The sequence below is a fragment of the Chelonoidis abingdonii genome, chromosome 1 (assembly GCF_003597395.2).
Source record: "Chelonoidis abingdonii isolate Lonesome George chromosome 1, CheloAbing_2.0, whole genome shotgun sequence".
NCBI classification, from domain to species: domain Eukaryota; kingdom Metazoa; phylum Chordata; order Testudines; family Testudinidae; genus Chelonoidis; species Chelonoidis abingdonii.
The window spans coordinates 255,005,804-255,026,159 of NC_133769.1; the positions used below are offsets into that span (position 1 = coordinate 255,005,804).

Consider the following 20,356-nt stretch of genomic DNA (forward strand, 5'->3'; position numbering starts at 1 on the left):
TAGCACTGCACTCTTCGGACAGAGAGCTTGATGTTGTTCCTGGGATCTGTTGGAGCCACTCACCAGCTTAGGAGTCACAGCCCGAGGGGCTCCTACCACCACTGGGACCACTTTTGGTCTTCACTTTCCACATCCTCTCTAGTTCCTCTTTCACGGCCTGGTTACTTCTCCAGCTTCTCATATTCCTTCTTCCTGATGTTGCTGTCACTTGGCCACTGCTATATCTATCACCACCGCTGTTCTTCTTGGTCCTTGTCTATTACCACGATGTCTGGTTTGTGGCCAGTACCTGCCTGTCCGTCTGGATCTGGAAGTCCCACAGAATCTTAGCCCTGCTATTCTCCACAACCTTTCTCGGAATCTCCCATCTGGTCTTGGGAGGGTCTAGCCCATACGCTGTGCAGATTGTTCGTGTACACAATGCCAGCCACTTGGTTGTGCCGTTCAGTGTTATGCTGTTCTGCCTGCATCTTACATCCTGCCACTATGTGTTGGACTGTCTCTGAGGCCTCTCTGCACAGTCTGCACCTTGGGTCCTCTCTAGTGTGGTAGACCCCTGCCTCAATGGATCTTGGTGCTCAGTGCCTGTTCCTGTGTTGTCTATGATCATGTGCCTCAGTGCTGTCTTTAGTCCAAGCCCTTTCCAGCCACTGGTAGGATTTCCCAATGTCAGCCACCTCAGCTATCTGTCGATGGTACATCCCATGCAGGGTTCTTGTCTTGCCATGGCACTTCTTCATGCTTGGTCTTCCTCCATGTCTGCTGCTGCCTCAGCATTCTCTCAGCAGCTCATCTTTGGGGGCCATTCTTACTGATGTACTCCTGGATGTTTCGGGTTTCATCCAGGACAGTGGCCTTGACGATCACCAGCCTCGCCCGCCTTTCTTTCCGGCTGGTATACAGTCTCTGGGTGTTTGGACTTGGGTTGGAACCTCCGTGCATTGTGAGGAGCTTCCGGGGTTTTCACATCGGCAGCCTCCATGTCCTCCTTTGGCCAGCTCACTATACCGGCAGGGTATCTGATGACCGGCAGGGCGTATCCGTTGATGGCGTGATCTTGTTCCTTCCCACTGAGCTGGCTCCAGACCTGTCTTATCCTTTTGGTGATACTTGGATGTTTGCTGTCTCCTTGCCTCCTCATCGTGTTTCCATGTGACTGCGGATGCCAAGGTACTTGTAGCTGGTCTGTATGTCTGCTATGTGGCCGGCTGGTAGTTCCACCCATCAGTTTGACTACCTTCCCTCTCTTCACTACCATCGGCCACACTTCTCCAGTCCAATGACATCCGATATCCCTCACTGTAGATCCGTGTCAGGTGATTAGCGAGTCGATGTCTCGTTCATTTTAGCATACAGTTGATGTCATCCATGTAGAGGAGGTGGCTTGATGGTGTTCCACTCCTGAACCTGTACCCGTATCCAGTCTTGTGATTATCTGGCTGAGGGGTTTAGCCTAATGCAGACAGCAGCGGGGACAGTGCATCACCTTGGTATATGCCACACTTGATGGCCACTTGTGCAAGCTGCCTTGAGTTGACTTCTAGTGTTGTCTTCCATAGTCCATTGAGTTCTTGAGGAAGGTCCTTAGTGTCCTGTTGACTTTGTATAGCGCCAGACATTCACAGATCCACGTGTGCGGCATTGAGTCATAGGCTTTCTGTAAGTCAATCCAGGCTGTGCTCAGATTGGTCTGTCTAGACTTGAGTCTTGGCGACTGCTCTATCTATGAGCAACTGGTGTTTTGAGCCTTGGTGTTGTTCCCAATGCCCTTCTGAGCTGTGCTCATGTACTGGCCCATGTGGTCCTGTAGCTTGGCAGCTATTGATGCCTGATAAGACTTTCCTTTGTGTGGGAGGCAGTTATTTGGCAGTAGTTGGGCCCGGTTTGTTCCCCTTGCAGGTTCTTTCTTGATCAGCACTGTCCTTCCCTTTGTGTAGCAGTTTGCGGTGGGAAGCCTGCTGCTGCAGCTGGTTTATCTTGTGTGCTAGGCGTTCATGCACTGCTGTTAGTTTCTTTAGCCAGTAGGTGTGGATCATGTCTGGTCCAGTTGCTTCCAGTCTTTACATGTTCTTAACCCGCTGCTGGATGTCTATCTACTGTGATGGTGACTGGTTTTCTGTTCTGGGAGATTTGCTGTGCTCTGTCTCAGGTCCTGCAGCACTCTTGCTACTGGTAGTTATGTAGTCCCTCTTTCTCCATATGTTCTTCCAGTGCTGTTCAGTTTCTGCTGGCTGGTGGCTCTGCTTTGTTATTTGTGTTTTGTCACATGCAGATTGGGTATAGTACTATCTTGGACTGAGTTCCTTGGAGAACAGGGGCATTTACTTTTTGCCTTGACAGACAGAGAACCTGAATTGATGGAATGCTACTACAACAGTAGACTAATGGAGGGATATATGAAACGTATGAGGGACTTGGATGGACAAAAGCTACATCCACACTTACTGAGACAGCTATTACCCAACGCTTCAACATAGTAAGGAAAGCTGTCTCACAGCTTGAGATAGACCAATCACAATTACATCCCAGACTCAAGAAGACTTGGAAGACAAGTGGAGTGCAGCCCACCACTGAAGCTGAAACTTCACTGTCACCCCCTCCATTGCACACAGCAGCTGATATGAGCATACGATCATGGAAAAACTAGCTACTCATCCTCGAGACCGATTACCAGCTCAGTGGAGAAGTACCATCAGATAGTATGTGTAACGATGCCAATAGACCCTCATCACATCCTACTACCACCATAACTCAAACAATGAACTGGTATCCTACAGCCTCTGTAATCCTGGGAATGCTTGGCTACACGATCAAGAAGACACATATGTACCCACCCTGGAAAATGAGTTGGGATAAGATCAAGGTGACTCGGAGAGAAGTTAGTCAGCTGGTGAACTACAGAAGGTGTTAGAGATTAAGGTAAGATCGGCTACTGAAAAATACAAGTCGACTCCATCTGAAGCCCTAGAGACTGCTAACAAAGGCTCACAGCACTAGCTACCAGGCTAAGGAGATACACTAGAGAAGCAGAGGCCAAAAATAAATGCCCTGTTCTCCAAACCATCAAGTGTACTCCCAACTGCAGTGCAACAACCAACACAGAGCACCAGCAGCAGAACTGAACAATACTGGAAGACATATGGAAAAGAGAAGACTCATAACACCCGCATGCCAAGTGGCTGCAGGACCTAGAACAGAGCACAGCAATCTCCAGACAGAAACCAGTACCATCACATAGAAGACATCACAGCGCGGTCAGCATGAGACTGGACAGCACCTGACCGACATGATCCACACCTACTGGCTAAAGAACTACAGAACGCTGCATGAACGCCCTAGCAGCACAAGATGAACCAGCTGCTAGCAGCAGGCTCCCACCCAAACTGGCTAACACAAGAGAAGGACAGTGCTGATCATGAAGACCCTGCAAGGGGACAGACCGGCCAACTACTGCCAATAACCTGCCTCCCCACAACATGGAAGTCTTTCAGGCATCATAGCTGCCAAGCTACAGACCACATGGGCCAGTACATGAGCACAGCTCAGAAGGGCATTGGAGCAAACACCAGAGGCTCAAAACACCAGTTGCTCATAGATAAGCAGTCGCCAAGACTCAAGGTCTAGACAGACCAATCTGACACAGCCTGGATTGACTACAGGAAAGCCTATGACTCAATGCCGCACACGTGGATGTGATGTCTGGCGCTATACAAAGTCAACCAGGACACTAAGGACTTCCTCAAAACTCAATGGAACTATGGAAGACACACTAGAAGTCAACTCAAGCAGCTTGCACAAGTGCCATCAAGTGTGGCATATACCAAGTGATGCACTGTCCCCGCTGCTGTTCTGCATAGGCTAAACCCCTCAGCCCAGATAATCACAAGGACTGGATACGGGTACAGGTTCAGGAGTGGAACTACCATCAGCCACCTCCTCACATGGATGACATCAAGCTGTATGCTAGAATGAACGAGACATCGACTCGCTATCACCTGACGCGGATCTACATGAGGATATCGGGATGTCATTCGGACTGGAGAAGTGTGGCCGGATGTGTGAAGGAGAAGGTAGTCAAGACTGATGGGTGGAACTACCGCGGCCACATAGCAGACATACAGACCAGCTACAGTAGCTTGGCATCCGCCAGTCACGGAACCACGATGAGGGGCAAGGAAGACAGCAACATCCAAGTATCACCAAGGATAAGACAGGTCTGGAAGAGCCAGCTCAGTGGGAAGAACAAGACCACGCCATCAACGGATACGCCCTGCCGTCATCAGATACCCTGCCGTATATAGTGAGCTGGCCAAAGGAGGACATGGAGGCTGCCGATGTGAAAACCCCGGAAGCTCCTCACATGCACGGAGGTTTCCACCCCAAGTCCAACACCCAGAGACTGTATACCAGCCGAAAGAAAGGCGGGCTTGCAGTGGCGTCAAGCCACGTCCTGGATGAAACCCGAAACATCCAGCGAGATACATCAGTAAGATGGCCCCCAAGATGAGCTGCTGAGAAATGCTGAGCAGCAGCAGCACATGGAGGAAGACCAAGCAGAAGAAAGTGCCATGGCAAGACAAGACCCTGCATGGGTGTACCATCGACAGATAGCTGAGGTGGCTGACATTGGGAAATCCTACCAGTGGCTGGAAAGGGCTTGGACTAAAAGACAGCACTGAGGCACTGATCATAGCAACACAGGAACAGGCACTGAGCCCAGATCCATTGAGGCAGGGGTCTACCACACTAGAGAGGACCCAAGGTGCAGACTGTGCAGAGAGGCCTCAGAGACAGTCCAACACATAGTGGCAGGATGTAAGATGCAGGCAGGAACAGCATACACTGAACGGCACAACCAAGTGGCTGGCATTGTGTACAGAACCATCTGCACAGCGTATGGCTAGACCCTCCCAAGACCAGATGGGAGATTCCGCAGAGGTTGTGGAGAATAGCAGGGCTAAGATTCTGTGGGACTTCCAGATCAGAACGGACAGGCAGTACTGGCCAATCAAACCGACATCGTGGTAATAGACAAGAAAGAAGACAGCGGTGTGTATATAGCAGTGCAAGTGACAGCAACATCAGGAAGAAGGAATTGAGAAGCTGGAGAAGAACCAGGCCTGAAAGAGGAACTAGAGAGGATGTGGAAAGTGAAGACCAAAGTGTCGTCCCAGTTTCTCTGTTATATGTCCATGAATGGTTTGTTCCAGTAGCCCACTTATCGTCAGATTGTCCTGGTTCCTCAACATCTGGCGCGGACCTTGTTAATCCGGGCGACGTCCGAGCCGGCATGACTCTCCTATATATATATATATATTATTTGAGCGTTTATATTTTAACACAGGGATGTATTGCTTACATGAAACGAATGGTCTTTGGTAGTCCTAGGGAAGTTAACTTTGATGAATAAATGTTTTCAGTCCTACCATATCAAGGCTATCATTCTAGGGCAACACTACTAGACATGCTGTCACCCTAATCTTTGTCCATGCTACATTTGCATAGCTCCACACAAGGCAGTGTGTGGCCAAACATTTGAAAGGTGGTGAGCATCTGGTCTTTGCACACGAGTATCTGATTATTAGAAGGATTGATTTGGGAGTGCCTGGTAATTCACACAACTGCTGTGATCAATCCAACTTCCAAGACCTATCCAGGCCTGAGGGGAGGGTAGTTTGGGATGTGTTTAATTATCCTGGAGCCATTGCACTGATTGAAAATTTACCCTTTTAATAGCAGGTAAATATACCCCTCACTGGTGACAAGTTCTATTTGTCTGCTTCTTGGAAAGTATCCACCAACGTAGATCTGCCAGTGTCATGTTTGTCTTCAAATGGTAAACTCCACACATGAATGCCTCCAGTGCATTTATGACCTCACCAGTGACTGTCTCAGTCATTCAGAGCTAGGAAAGACACTTTTGAGGCTGAATTAAATGCTTTCCAGTAAGACAAAATTATCTTTTCAGCTCATGTTACAGTAATGTCACATCCTGAAAGAGTGTGGAAACATGGTAGCGCAATGATTTTTAATGGTTCAAGTGATAGAAACATTTGAGGGATATACAGCGATTCTGTTCTCCAGTAGTAGGCACAAAAACAATCTTGTGAAAGTCTTCTGCAGCATCCCACAGAGAGCACTAGAACATCTGTGTCTTGTGCAAAAATTGCGTTTAGTAGTACTTCTCTTTGTGACACTGATGGCATGCAAGAGAATTCTAATGGCAGCCTCCTCATGGGAACTACTAAGAAACTCCACTGAACAGCATGAGGCAGCAGCTTCATTATTCTATGCGACAATAAAAACCCTCGCGCAATTCTTTACATGCTGGAGCATTTTTCCTGCAAGATCCTTTGTGAGAGTATGAGACAGTAGCTTCTTCACTGCAACATTGGGGATGTTTGTGGAATCAACAATTTTATATTAGACAGGTGCAATGCTATGGGGTCTTTTTTTGGTAAGATTTTTAATCGATTCTTCTGCATACATGTCAAATATGAGATGGACTTCAACATAGGTCCAGTATTTTCTCTGTAGCCTCATAATTTGGCGTTCAACCAAATTCAGGCAGGTGTTACAAGTTTCTGGTTTGCTGAGAGCTTGTCCCTCAGCCATATTAACTATGATTTCTATGCTGAAAGGCCTCTGCTGGCATAAGGCACTGGGTCACATTGTCAGGAGATGCTGGCTTGGGAATACCATGCCCCGCATGCACTGGATGACCTTTTGTCTTGCACATATGCCCGTTATCATGCTGCTTGGTAGGTGACACAGCTAAGAGTGCCAGTCTTAGGTCAGGCTGCCAGAAAGTAGGGCATGTACCCCAAACTGGTGGTATATTCTATCATAAGATTTCACCAAGTCAAAATACTATACTAGTTATTATGAAGCCAAAGACAATCCCTTTCAGGCACTCTAGCCCCTCATGCAACACCCAGTCAAACCAGACTTCTGCAATAAATTATTAGAACCCCAAAATCACATATATTAGGTTCTTCCAGCTACAAAACCCACACAGATACCACACAGAATATAGGTCAGATCTTACCTAAAAAGTATACTGGCAGGCAAACCTTTAGTAATTAAAAACTAAAGGTTTATTAATATTAAAGAAAAAGGAAGAGAGTTATTCAGAGATTAAAATGAATCGTATACATTACAGTTGATTTCAGAGTTTGTCAATCAAGATAATAGCAGTGATGTTAAATCTGCCAGTTTGTAATAAGTCTCTCTGGTTCATCCCAAACACTGGAGTCTTCAGTCCACTGCTCTAAGCTCTTCTTTGTTAGACATCATAATCCAAAAATGTGGAGCAGGAAAGAGACAAATGAGTGTCACAGTCTGCAATTTATACTCTTAGTCCAGGTACATGAAAAGTTTAATGGCAAAACATGGAGTCCTAGGTCACATGTGCCTTGCTGAGACATGAGGTAAGCATTGCCTATGTGCTACCTGAAGAGGCGTCAGGAGGAGCCTCTGGAAGAGCTGATTGTTCTTAATAGGCCAAGCAGGCTGGCTAGCCTTAATATAAATCTGTTTTGGGGGTGTTACCCAAAAAACACAACAGGTTTGAGATACAAATACACAGCAAATTTTCATAACTTCATATACAATAATGACATGCATATAAGCAGGATAATCATTCTTAGAAGACTAACTTTTCCAGTGATACCTTACCTGATTTATCACAACTGTGCAACAGTGGTGATATATCAATGATGATACACTACTGGAAACATGGTCACCTCTCTTTTATACAGTGTCACGCCTTGTTCCATCACATTAGAACATATATTGTGGTACCATGAAGAACTTGTACTTCCCCAAAGTCTCATACAGATCAGTATGATTAGGACGCAACCAGGACACTGCAGATTAGGACGCAACCAGGACATGAGCAAAACAGTGATCTGTCTGCATTTAGCTCTTTAACAGTTCTGACCACCTTCACTCTGACTTTGATCTTTGCATTTAAGCACAGCTTCAGTCTGTTCTTACCTGGAGCCTATAGACATATGAAGTCCTCAAAACCCAAAGAATTACCAAGGCTCCAGCAAAGTCATGACCTAAAGTAGCCATTCAACTGACAACTTGTAGCTATCTCATCACTGAAGACTTCTTCCATCTTGATATTAATGAGCTCCAGTCAGTTATATGCGAATAGGTTGCCAGTAAGAGTAAGTTCATCTTATAGCTTTAAAATTGCCCTTTCCTGGCATTTATCAGTGGTGGGCAACCTGCGGCCTGCCCACCACTGGTTTAAATGGTGAATGCTTACTTCTGCTGTGCTTAAAATTTTGTTCAAAATTCAGTTGAGTTTTGTGGGGGAGGGAGGGGAAAAAGAGCATGTGGATGCTGTGTCATACCCTACCAATCTCCCAACAGCTTTTACCACTCTGTTTTCATGTTCTAGGGCTTCATCTAAACCAAGCGCACAGAAGAGAACAGGCAACCTTTTAAAAACCCGATTTCCTTTTCAAAATTCCTCCCAAATATATAAGCAATACCACTGAACTGCTTCTTTTTTTTGCCAGTGAAGACAAAATCAACTTGAAGCACTCCTTCCATTTACAACAATCTGTAACATTAAAAAAATTAATCAGGTATCACATTCTGAGCATTAACTTATAACAGTACTGTTAGTTGAATGCCAAAATTTAACTTTGTAAAGGCTGCATATTTGACATGTCTGTGTTAAAGTACACTGGAAAAAAAAAGTTGATTTTAAACCTTTTCTTGACTATATTTACATAATTGTTTGAGATTTGCCATGTTTGTTACCATTACGTTCCTGGGAGAAAGGGCTTTCAAAATGCTACCAAACTCAACCCATTTCCAACAACACTGTATTTTCAGTTTCCACCAACTGGAGGACCTAGGAGGACAGTAATTCCCCCAATGCCTTGCTGCAGAGGGTGACACCATTAAAAATTATAAAATTCTACATTTTTTTAAAAAACAAACAAAAAAAAAAAAAAGACACCTCCCTTGCCTTTCTATCATTAACTTGCCCACTGAATTACAGATGCTCCCAGACTATTGAGAAAAACCCATTGTTAAATGTCATCATAGTGACCAAAGAAGGTCTCTAAGAGAAGGAAGTCAGAGAAAGATGATTAATGATGCTTTGGAGCAATGATATATTTCTACAAGTTTAAAAGTGTCATTTACTTGGATAAAAATAAATCTTATTTCGATCAGATTCATTTATTGGGTCAATGTTTTATTACATTTTAATTCCTTGAGCACTTTAAGGTTATTTTGTAAGAACTATGTTCTTTTAACATATTTGTGGTGACTTCATGCTACTTCTCTGTATATTTGGGCTTCCACTACAAAAGTGTTTATTAATATATTTACTCCACTTTGTCATCCAGGACAGATCTACACTATGAACTACACTGCCCAGGGGTGTGAAAAATCCACACCCCTGAGCAAGTTATACTGAGCTAATCCCCAGTGGAGATAGCACTATATCAATAGGAAGGCTTCTCCCATCAACAGCTACTGACTTTCATGGAAGTAGATTAACTACATCAACAGAAGCAGCTCTCCCATTGGTGTAGTAGTGTCTTCACCAAAGCCTGCAGCTCAGAATTTTAAGTGTAGACTTGCTCTTAGAAGCCCATGCACATGTAGAAGGAAGGGAACAGATACACTCTTCTAGATGGCTCAACAAAAGCAGTTTCCAACTGAGATTCTGCCTCATGAATGCTTCTGATGACAACCAACAGTCATAACAGAATCATAGGACTGGAAGGGACCTGGAGAGCTCATCTAATCCAGTCCTCTGAACTCATGGCAGGACTAAGTATTGTCTTAAGTCAGCACTGAATTTCACTTTTTAAAACGCAACCATATACAACTAAACCACACATATACATATACATATGTGTAACTAAGATTGTATTTGTCAGGAGTTACAAGAGGTGCCTCAGTCAAGTCCCATGGGTTCTATTCCTGACTGCCATCACCTCACTTGGTTAGGTCACCTTTGCTTTAGTTTTCCATCTGCCCTTGTTTGTGAGCCATTAGTATTCATAAAGAATTGAGACCCTTCGAGGGAAAGTTGGAACTAGATAAATTCAGACTAGAAAAAAAAGTGCAATTTTTGTTTATTTTTAATAGTGAGTGTAGTTAACAATGGAACTTATCAAGGGTTGTGGTGAATTCTCTGTCACTGGAATCTATTTTTTCAATCTAGAAAGGATGTTCTTCTAAAGAGTTATGTTCTAGTCCAATCACAACTATTAGACTTGAAGCAGACCAAAATCCAGGCAAATCCTACGGCCTGTGTTATGTAGCAGTCAAGCAAGATCATCACAATGGTCCCTTCTGGCTGCCTTAAAAAAAAAAAAAAAAAAATCTAGAAAATGTTACCCAAGTGATAAGATTTCATAAACTAAATAAAGATTGCAAAAGAAACTGATCCACATACACGCAAATGATTGTTTTTTCTCCTTAAAACCAAAATGTCTTGTTCTATAATCTTAATGTGTTAAATAGTTGGACAGATACTTGACAAAAACGTATGCCTATGTGGCTCTTCACTTATTCTCAGATTTGGGGTTTGTTTGATTGGTTTTTTAATTATATGCTCTACAGACCGTGATTTCAAAGAAATCACAACACTGAAAAAGTGAGATGATTTCACTATGAGGAGGCAAGGACAACCTACGTAAAAAGCACAACCCATCATTCACTTTTTTATCCATTCTCTCACCATCTCATCTTTATATCACATGATCTCTTTATCAACGATAGAACATGCACCATCTTTTAATGATGCCATTAACACCTTTGAGAAACAACTGTAGAGAGAAGACAACCAGCAGCAATACTCAACACTGCCGACTCATTATCACTCCAACCCAGAGTCAACATCGCAGCATACCTAACTCCTCAGACCCAACGAATAGGAGATATTGGATTTCTCTCTGGAGAGCTCTCACTCTTCAGTTACTTCTTTACCACTGGACCAGCTTCCACATATATTCACGTACGTTCAAGGTAGGACAAACCTGAAATTTCTCTTTTGGAATGTTCCTTCGGGCTGCCTTTGCTAAGACTAGGGCTTCTTCCACTCTGTGGCTGGTTAGAAGATCCTGAATCTGTCTTTCTAAAGGTAATGGCACCAAGATGTACACACCTTTATTGGTGGCTACAATTACCTTTCCTGAGTAGAGAAGACAAAAAAAATTGGCAATTGGCATTTTGAACAGTACGAACTGATTTCTAAAGACTTCATTAAATGTTACCATTGCTATAGAATAACAGAATAATATAAAAATGTAGTTGTCTTTGTTTTTAAGTTCTGAAGCTCATCTTTGCAATTAATATATTAAACAGATTTTATATTATACCAGGGATCGGCAACCTTTGGCATGTGGCCCGTCAGGGCAAGCCCCTGGCAGGCCAGGCCAGTTTGTTTACCTGCTGCGTCCGCAGAATCAGGATTGCGGCTCCCACTGGCCGCGGTTTGCCGTTCCAGGCCAATGGGGGCTGTGGGAAGGGCGGCCAGCACATCCCTTGGCCTGCGCCACTTCCCGCAGCCCCCTTTGGCCTGGAGTGGCAAACCGCGGCCAGTGGGAACTGTGATCAACCGAACCTGCGGACGTGGCAGGTAAGCAAACCAGCCCAGCCCGCCAGGGGGCTTACCCTGATGGGCCGTGTGCCAAAAGTTGCCGATCCCTGTACTGTACCTTTAAGTTTGTCCTTAAACTACAAAAAATAAATTTAAGTCCACTCAAACTAGTAATTTTTGTTTATTTTCACAGGCATAAATGCGTGTTCTAGTACAGAAAACTTTCTGTACATCTTAATGTATTACAAACCAGGGGGGGAAAAAAAGGTACACCCCAGCCTGCAAACCTGTATTTGCATATTTGTCAGCGAAGAGTATTTTTCATGATCATTTTCACAGTCATCACAGAAGGGTGCATGAGTACATTGTGCAGAAGTGGTAAAAATTCACAATACAAGGCTAGGATACCCTGTAATTACACAGATACATGGGCTCTCTCACATACACCCCTCACTAAACTGGAAACATTCCAATTTATGATTGCCAGAGAGACAAACCAGAAACAACACACTCTCAACGTAAGTGCCACCTTGTTCTGTGACCAAGCTCTTAATCCAGACACAGAGCAACATACAGCTGATTGTTGGTGTATTATGAGTTCTGAGGGCTGGTCAGAGTGTTTTGCTTTCCACTGGCTCACAGGTAGAGCAACATTACCTATTTTGGTATTGCTTAGATGATTCATGCTTTAGTGAACTGTAGGCTTGAAAACAGGTTCCATTGCAACTTAGCAAGGTTCTACCATAATATACAAAGCTATATTATATTCAATGTAGATATGAAACTGAAATCCATAGCTAAAGGGAAGCTAACTTGAAATCACTTCTAAAGTTTTTTTAGCATTGTTTTTATGGATACCAGCTATGCTTACTAAACAAGAAAAATTGGTATTTTCATTTTTTTTTTACTATCTGCATTTGTCAGTTTTTTCAAATAGCTTGTTTACCTGGTTTCTGATCATCTTACACAGCAACCAAAGAGAGAGAAAGTGTTATAAAAAGTGTGATTCCACACCTACAAAAGGGTTTGGCAGGAGGCGGCGGCGGCATCTGTAGATGTATTACACAAACAACTCAACTGACTTACAAAAATGTTAAGCTGACAGTTTTCCTTTGAAGGAAAAAATTGTGTAAAATTACAAGAGAGAGGACTCCAGTGGCAGAGACACGTGATCCACTTTATGTGCAATGGTATCAGTCAGACGACTCATGCATAAAGTTTGCAAGTGTTTTACTTTACTCAGTTCAAAACCAATCTCATAACTGGAGATTCTTTGAGATGTGTGGTCCCTGTCTGTATTGCACTGGAGGTTACACATGCGTACCATGAGCCAGTAGCTGAAAAATCTGAAAGTAGTGTCCATTGGTCCACGTACATGTGCTCTGGCTCACCTCGTGCCTCCAATCGAGGGCATAAAAAGCAGAGCAGACCGACTGTCTCTCCAGTTCCTTCTCCATTGTGAATCAGACGAGAATATGGCAGGCAGTGGAATACAGATAGGGACTACATTTCTCATGTAAGGGCTTGGCTACACTTGAGAGTTACAGCGCTGGTGGTGGCTTTACAGCGCTGTAACTTACTCCCCGCCCACATTGGCAAGGCACATACAGCGCTGTATCTCCCTGGCTACAGCACTGGCTGTACTCCACCTCAACGAGAGGAATAAAGAGAACAGCGCTGCTCTTGCAGTGCTGGGGTGCCAGTGTAAACAGTGATTAATCTTACTATGCTGTAACTGACCTCCGGAACCTTCCCATAATGCATTTAAGTAAAGATAACACTCTTTGTTTTGTTGTGATGCCTCTTTGTTTTTTTGTGAACTCAGGGCTCCCGGAGCTGCTTATCTAAAAAAGAAACACAGTTACTGTTTGCTCGAGTAGAGGCAGGCAGGTGGATGAATGTCCACAGCAAGTGTTTGCTTGAGGAGAGAAGCAGCCCGGGGGGAAAGGGGAAGGGGGTCCGTTTTGGAGCAGCTGCTTATCTGGTCTGAAGCCTATTTGCATTTAGTGAATGAGAGAGGAGTGGGGGAAGGGGTCGAAACTTTTTAAATGATTGAAGGTTGGTGCTGTGTATCTTCAAGTCCTTAGAACTTGCAAGGCAGGGAGCTGACAGTGTCAGCTCCAAAAATCCACTCTCTCTGTCTCCCCCAAACTCCCTGTCACACTCCACCCCACCCCCCTTTTGAAAAGCATGTTGCAGCCACTTGAACACTCGGATAGCTGCCCATAATGCACCGCTCCCAACACCACTGCAAATGCTGCAAATGTGGTCACACTGCAGCGCTGGTAGCTGTCAGTATGGTTACACTGCAGCGCCTTCCCTACACAGCTGTACGAAGACAGCTTTAACTCCCAGCGCTGTAGAGCTGCAAGTGTAGCCAAACTCTAAGTAACCTCCTCCTCTTTTTCCAGTGATGGTCCCTATTGTATTCCACTGAAGGTGATTAACGAGCAGTACTTAAGTAGGAGGAGGGTGCAAAGATGTAAATAGTAGGGCTGAGTAAAGGACAGCCTTTCTAAACGAGGCATCAGCAGGAGTCCTGGACTAGGGTATGGTGTCTCGTAAAAGGTGTGAACGGAGCCCCATGTGGCTGCTTTACAGATATCAAGAAGGGATACCTTCTGAAGCGATGCCTTAGTCATTGCTTGTGCTCTCGTGGAATGAGCTCTTATCCATGGTGGAGGATCGGAGGAAAGGTTTGATAGTTGATAGTGCAGAATTCAGCCAGAGATCCATTTGGAGATCCTCTGAGTAGAGATCACTTGTCCCCCAAGTCTGTTACAGTGATGAATAGTCTCTGGGACTTCCCAATTGGTCTTTTACCTACAAAGGCCATCACCAAGGACTGCTGGACATCAAAGGTGTGGACTCTGTTCCTCTGAGGAAGTGTGCAGTTTAAGAAAGAACACAGCTAAATGGATTGATTGGTTCAAGTGGCTCAAGTGAAATTTCAAAACAAACCTTGGGGGGGTGAATTTGGCGTATAAACATAGTGGAACTTTATCTTCATGGAATACACCACAAGGAGGATCCACCATCATTGCTCCAAGCTTGCCAGTCTTTCTGGCTGAGGGGATGGCTACAAGGAACATAACTTTTGTGGAGAGAAGGAAAATGGAGCAGGAAGCTAGGGCTTTAAAGGGTGACATTGTGAGTACTGACAGAACAAGGTTCAGGTCCCACAGAAGGGTAAACTTGTGAATAGGTGGAAAGGTTCTGATCAGGCCTTTCCAAAATCTAATGGTCAGTGGGTGAGTGAAGACTGAATAATCTTCAGAAGGAGGATGGGAGGCACTAATCGCTACCAAGTGGACCTGTAAGGAGCTGATGGATAGCCCTGATGCCTTTATGGAAAGGATATAGTCTAAAATGAGAGGGATACCCGCACCTTCTGAAAGAACGTTCCTTTGATGTGTCTGAGAAGAAACACATCTCTATTTAGCCAGGTAGCATTGCCTAGTGGAATCCTTCCTAATGTTTGAGGGTATGTCTCGTATGACTGTGGAACATGAGCGTTCTAAGGAAGATGCCCATCCAAAAAGCAACCCCTGAGGAAAAAAGAATACGGATTGGGGTGCTTGATCTTGCCATTTCACGAGGCCAGGAGCTCAGGGAATGTTGGGAAGATGATTGCTACTCAAGATTACATGCACAGGAGATTTAGGAACACAAATCATTTAAGCCAGTAGGGGGCAATCAGGATAACTCATGTCCTGCCAGCTTTTGCTCAAAACTCGTGACAAGGGTTGTAGCAGAAGGCATGCACAGTTCAGGTGATCTGGCCAAGGAAGAAGTAATCTCTCACCTTGGGAGTGGTGAACTGGGGCTCCCCTGCAGCAGTATGTTGCATTTTCTGTTCGCTATGAAGGCGAACTAATCTCTGATTAGGGTTCCCCATAGATCAAAGATTGTGCAGTACCAAGTTGTGAAGCTCCCACTTGTAGTCAACTGAAAAATGTCAGCTGAAGGAGTCGGAGCATATCTTGTTTTCTGGGAAGGTAGGCTGATGATGGGGTGATTTGGTTGCCGATGCACTAGTTCCACAAGATAACTGTTTTTGCGCACAGGGAGATGGATCTTGCGCCTCCCTGTTTGTTGATGTAGAAGACTGTCATAACATTGCTTGACAGCATAAGGATGCAGTGAGTATGGATGTGGATGAAAAAAAAAAAAAAAAAAAAAAAAAAAAAGGCCTCGGCATGCCTTCCGGACTGCTCATACCTTCAGAATATGGATGCGCATCCTAGACTCTTGTGACATCAAGGTGCCTTGTGCTGTGTGGCTGTCCAAGTGAGCTCCTCAACCAAAAAGGGATGCATCTGTAGTAATGGTCCTGGCCTGGAGAAGTGGGGAGAAAGGGGACATCCACTCATCTGTGAAGAATTTGTACACTATAGTAGGAAAGAAAGCTACCATGCAGTTCACAGGATGGCGGTTTGGAGAGTACACCAACTGGAGCCATATTTGAAGGCAACGAAGATGGAGTCTTGCGAACAGAGTGACATGAGTGCATGATGCCATATGACCTAGAAGAGACAGGCATGTTTTGACCAGTATTGGAGGGTTGATTGCCATTGGGGCTACAATACTATTCATGGTCTGAAACCTGTCCATTGGCAAGTATGCCCTTGCAATAATCAAATCCAGAATGCCCCAATGACGTCCAGAGACTGTGCAGGGGTGAGAATAGATTTTTCGGCATTTACACTGACCCCCAGAGAAGAGGGGAGGTGTAGCATGGGCCTTCTGGCATGACTTGGCAACAAGGAACAAGTTATCAAGGCAGGGGAAGACAATGAGACCGAGGTATCTAGTGTGAGCTGCCACTACTGCAAATACTTTAGGAAGCATCTGTGAGTGGATGAATATCTACATGAGAGTAAGCATCCTTCATATCGAGAGCTGTTAACTACATCCTTTTCTAATGATGGTATTACAGGAGCCAGCATAATCATATGAAACTTGAGTTTGAAAATGAAGTGGTCAGGGTGGTGGTGGTGGTGAATTAGTCTCCATGCGCCCTTCTTTTGGGGTATAAGGAAATAAGTCCAATAAAAGCTGCCTCCTTGGTATTCAGGGGATACATTTTCTATTGCTTCTCACTCTAATAGGGAATCCACCTCTTGCTTGAGAACAGACTTCAGAGCAGTCCCCAAAAGTTAAAGGGGAAGGTGATTGTGGAGGAGGTAGAGAGGCCAACTCATTCATATAGCCAGAATGGATGATGTTCAGCATGCACTGGTCTATTGTTACTGCACTCCACATGTTAACAGAGTGCACTAGACTCCGGAGATCCTAGCTGCAGTGGGTGCTGGACTCCCCTCCTCCACAGCAGAGCTGGGGCTCAGCCCTATTTTTTATCACTGTTATTTTTAGTAAAAGTCATGAAGGGTTGCGGGCAATAAACAAAAATTCACTGAAGTCTGTGATCTCTCTCTTTTACTAAAAATAACAGTGACAAAATCTTAACCTTATTCTTGGGGCAGAGGGTAGCCCTATAGTCCTTCTAGGTAGGGAGAGAGGGATGTCAGTCTTCTGAATGAATAACTGATTAATTGAAGGTGAGGTCCTCCACACTATTCCGAACTTTTCCAGGGAACCGTGACACACAGAGCCATGACTCTCTAACAATGCCAGTAGACATGGCTCTGCAGGATGTGTCAGCAGCTTCAACTGCAAATTTGAGGTCGGTCTTTGCTATTAATTTGCCTTCATCTATCACCGCCTGGAAACAAGCTCTGTCCTGTTGTGGAAGACTGTCAGTGAACTCTGCAAACTTGGAGTAGTTCAGGAAGCTGTACTTGGCCATTAGTATCCTGAACTGAAGGCTAGATGATAAGAACACCTTTCTCCCAATAGATCTAGGCATTTAACCTCTTTGCCCACAGAAGTAGACCAGGAGTGTTGCTATCTAGCCGTTCTGGAAGGTGCTTTGACTACCAAAGAGTTGGGAGAGGGGTGAAAAGCAAAGATTAGCCCCTTATCAATCTGAGTAGAGGATGTCAAGGAGTTTGTTCTCGGATTCCTGAATCTCTTCAAGAGGAATCTGTAGTTCACCAGCAACTCTACAAAGATACTCCTGAATTCATTCAGGGGAGTAGGGGTGGAGAGGCGAAGGAGACAAAGGGGTTACTGGTTTGTTTGGAGATGAAGGTGGAAGTCTTGCTGGTTCCAGCAGAACTGCTGGATCCAGTGCATAATGCTCTTCCTTCTCTGAGAGGAGGCAAGGAGTAACTCCCTAGCAGATCTGACCAACTCTGTAGGCCCGTATTGGTCCCAGGGGCCCCAATATGGCCAGTAGGAAGAGTTGAAAGGGGGATGTGGAGGCCTCCTAGCAAGGGGTGACAGCAGCTCAGAGCTAAATGTGGAGGCTGGTCCCAAGGTGTTCTAAGTCTTTCGGGCAGCAGAGGATACGTAGGATAAGGAAACGGAGAGACCAAGAGTTCCCTGGCCTGCTCTGAATGAGGTGTTTTTGAAGCTGGAATTCCTCCTTCAGTATGGCTGGGGAACAGGAAGCAGATATTGTACCTCACTGTGATGGTGAGCTTCCCTGAGGCAGTACAAGTAGCGTTAGTGGTTGTTGCTGATCAAGAAGTATCGCTGGCAAGAAGCACAGAGTTTGAAGCACAGAGTCATGGGCATAGTCGAGTACCCACACAAGAGACACGGGGTGGAGAGGAGGAGAAGTGTTCCCCAAAGATTAATCTAGCATTAAACTATGAAAACACTAGAGGGGTAGCCATGTTAGTCTGTATCCACAAAAACAAACAACAAGGAATCCGGTGGCACCTTAAAGACTAACAGATTTATCTGGGCATACACTTGTGGGTAAAAAAACCCATTTCTTACCCAAATAAATCTGTTAGTCTTTAAGGTGCCATCAGACTCCTCGTTTTTTATCAAAACACTAAAACAGTACAAGATACTAAAAACTATTTACAAAGCAAAATCTTATCATAAGGGACAAAGCTGAAGCTACAGACGGAGGTTGTGACCCAGATCATGTGGTAGTGAGAAGGAACTGGAGAGGAAGTCAGTCTGCCCCATGCTTTATTGCCTCAGTTGGAGGCATGAGGTGAACCAGGGTGCATGCGTAGACCAACAAAAAGCATTTTCAAATTTTCCAGGTCTTGGCACAGAATGAGCATGTATTACCCACAGTGGAATATAGTAAGGACTATTACTCAAACAAGAACAAGAAATTACATTTGCAATGTTTTGTAGGAATACAGGACATAATATTCTTTAGCAAAAATACTATTAATAGCAGGATAAAGTGTTACATTTAAGGATGTTCTATTATTGTGTGTTTCAGGAGAGGTAGCTTGTTCTTCAAAGGAGACAGTTTTTTGTTTTGTTTTTTTTAACTTTATACTATGTCAGCATAAGTTTGATTTTTTTTATGTCCCAAGAAATTCATGCAAAGAGATAGGTGTACTAGCTAATACCTTCGAAATCTTGTAGGATGTGGCCTTCCTTAAAAGGTAGGGTCTGTTTTAGTTGTTGATCCAGCATGCTATGCACTGTAATAAACTCATCATCCAGAGCAACTACATAAGGAAAACACAGGGCTGCTCCAATCACATTCTCTGACCAGTGCACAGGAGCACGCTGGGAAATGCCATCCACAGTTGCAAACATACCTGCAAAGAAAGGGAAGAAAGTCTGAAGCTTAAGCCAAAGCTTGCAGTTTTCCAGGAGTCAAGCATTGGAACTTTGCTTGCCATGAACCCAGGATGATGAGTAATTTACAAATGTAAACAATGAAAGGGCATTTCTGTTAAACTTTTTAACAAACACTGCATCTCTAAGGATCCTGTTGCAGTTAGACATTTGTTGATTAATTATGTTCAAAGTAGTACACAAAACATTTTCTTGCACACAGGAAAGTAATGCAAGCTTCATTTCAATGCTTATTCCTCCTAGATGTAAATAATTCAAGTTCAAGAAACTTAGTGAACTATTTCTTTTAAAAACATGGTGTACGCCCTTTAAACCACCAAGCCCAAGCCAGCATTCCATGAGCCTGTCCTTATCTTAGTAAAAAAAAAATAAAAATATTCCTACAGGTTGCCTGAGCACTCTTCCTCTTGCAATTTGGCCTGTCTGCTCCCTTTAACATCTCAAATGCCAGCAGAACATTTCAGTATCCAAGTTAATTCAGTTCACCCACATTTTCTGAGCCAATTGCTATAGCAGAGTGAGGGCCCCAATTCTTTCAGAAGAGAGTTCCCCCCCCCCCCCTTACAAGACATGTGTCTACAAAAATTTGAAAAAAACATCCAGAAAGATAGAGGCTCTTGCAAAGCAAATTGTCACAGAAGGCAAAAAAATACACTGAAGAGTTAATAAAAACACATTAAAAATCAAGATATAGTCTCCAAAGCCTTATTGAATTTTTATTAAGGCTCTTTTCCACTTAATTTGTGGTTATTTTCTCTGCTAGACGCTATGTATTTTGGATTTTTTCAAGTAACCATTCAATAACTGACTCATCTTTCTCTTTTGGATCATTTGCCACTAATCATACTATAGACTTTAAGTATCTATATCTCCCTCCCCACTTACTCTCAGAGATTTATGCAGTACTTCTGTTTTGATAGAAAAATCCATCAGTACTTCCAAAAATTGTACAGGAAATGCCTAATGGCAAATCAAGCCACAGGTTTTTTTTAAATACAGAATACTCAATATCTAGAGATAATAAAAATCACTTAAACTAGGCTTCATAATATAATTCAACATGCAAAGTTCAGAATGGAATATCGTACT

At 44.0% G+C, this 20,356-nt stretch overlaps 1 protein-coding gene across 4 annotated transcripts in view; it reads right to left on the reverse strand.

Moving 5' to 3' along the window:
- Nucleotides 1-20,356, reverse strand: part of TGFBRAP1 (transforming growth factor beta receptor associated protein 1) — a 65,229-nt gene that overhangs the window by 31,823 nt on the left and 13,050 nt on the right. For all 4 annotated transcript variants that reach the window (XR_012654927.1, XR_012654925.1, XM_032762510.2 and 1 more), the window contains exons 3-4: nucleotides 19,033-19,227; nucleotides 11,022-11,176 (exon numbers count right to left, since the gene is read on the reverse strand). Coding sequence is in view for 2 of the 4 variants with exons in the window: in XM_032762510.2 (XP_032618401.1) it covers nucleotides 11,022-11,176; nucleotides 19,033-19,227 (350 nt within the window). In the remaining 2 variants the exon portion in view is untranslated. The remainder of the gene's footprint in view (nucleotides 1-11,021; nucleotides 11,177-19,032; nucleotides 19,228-20,356) is intronic.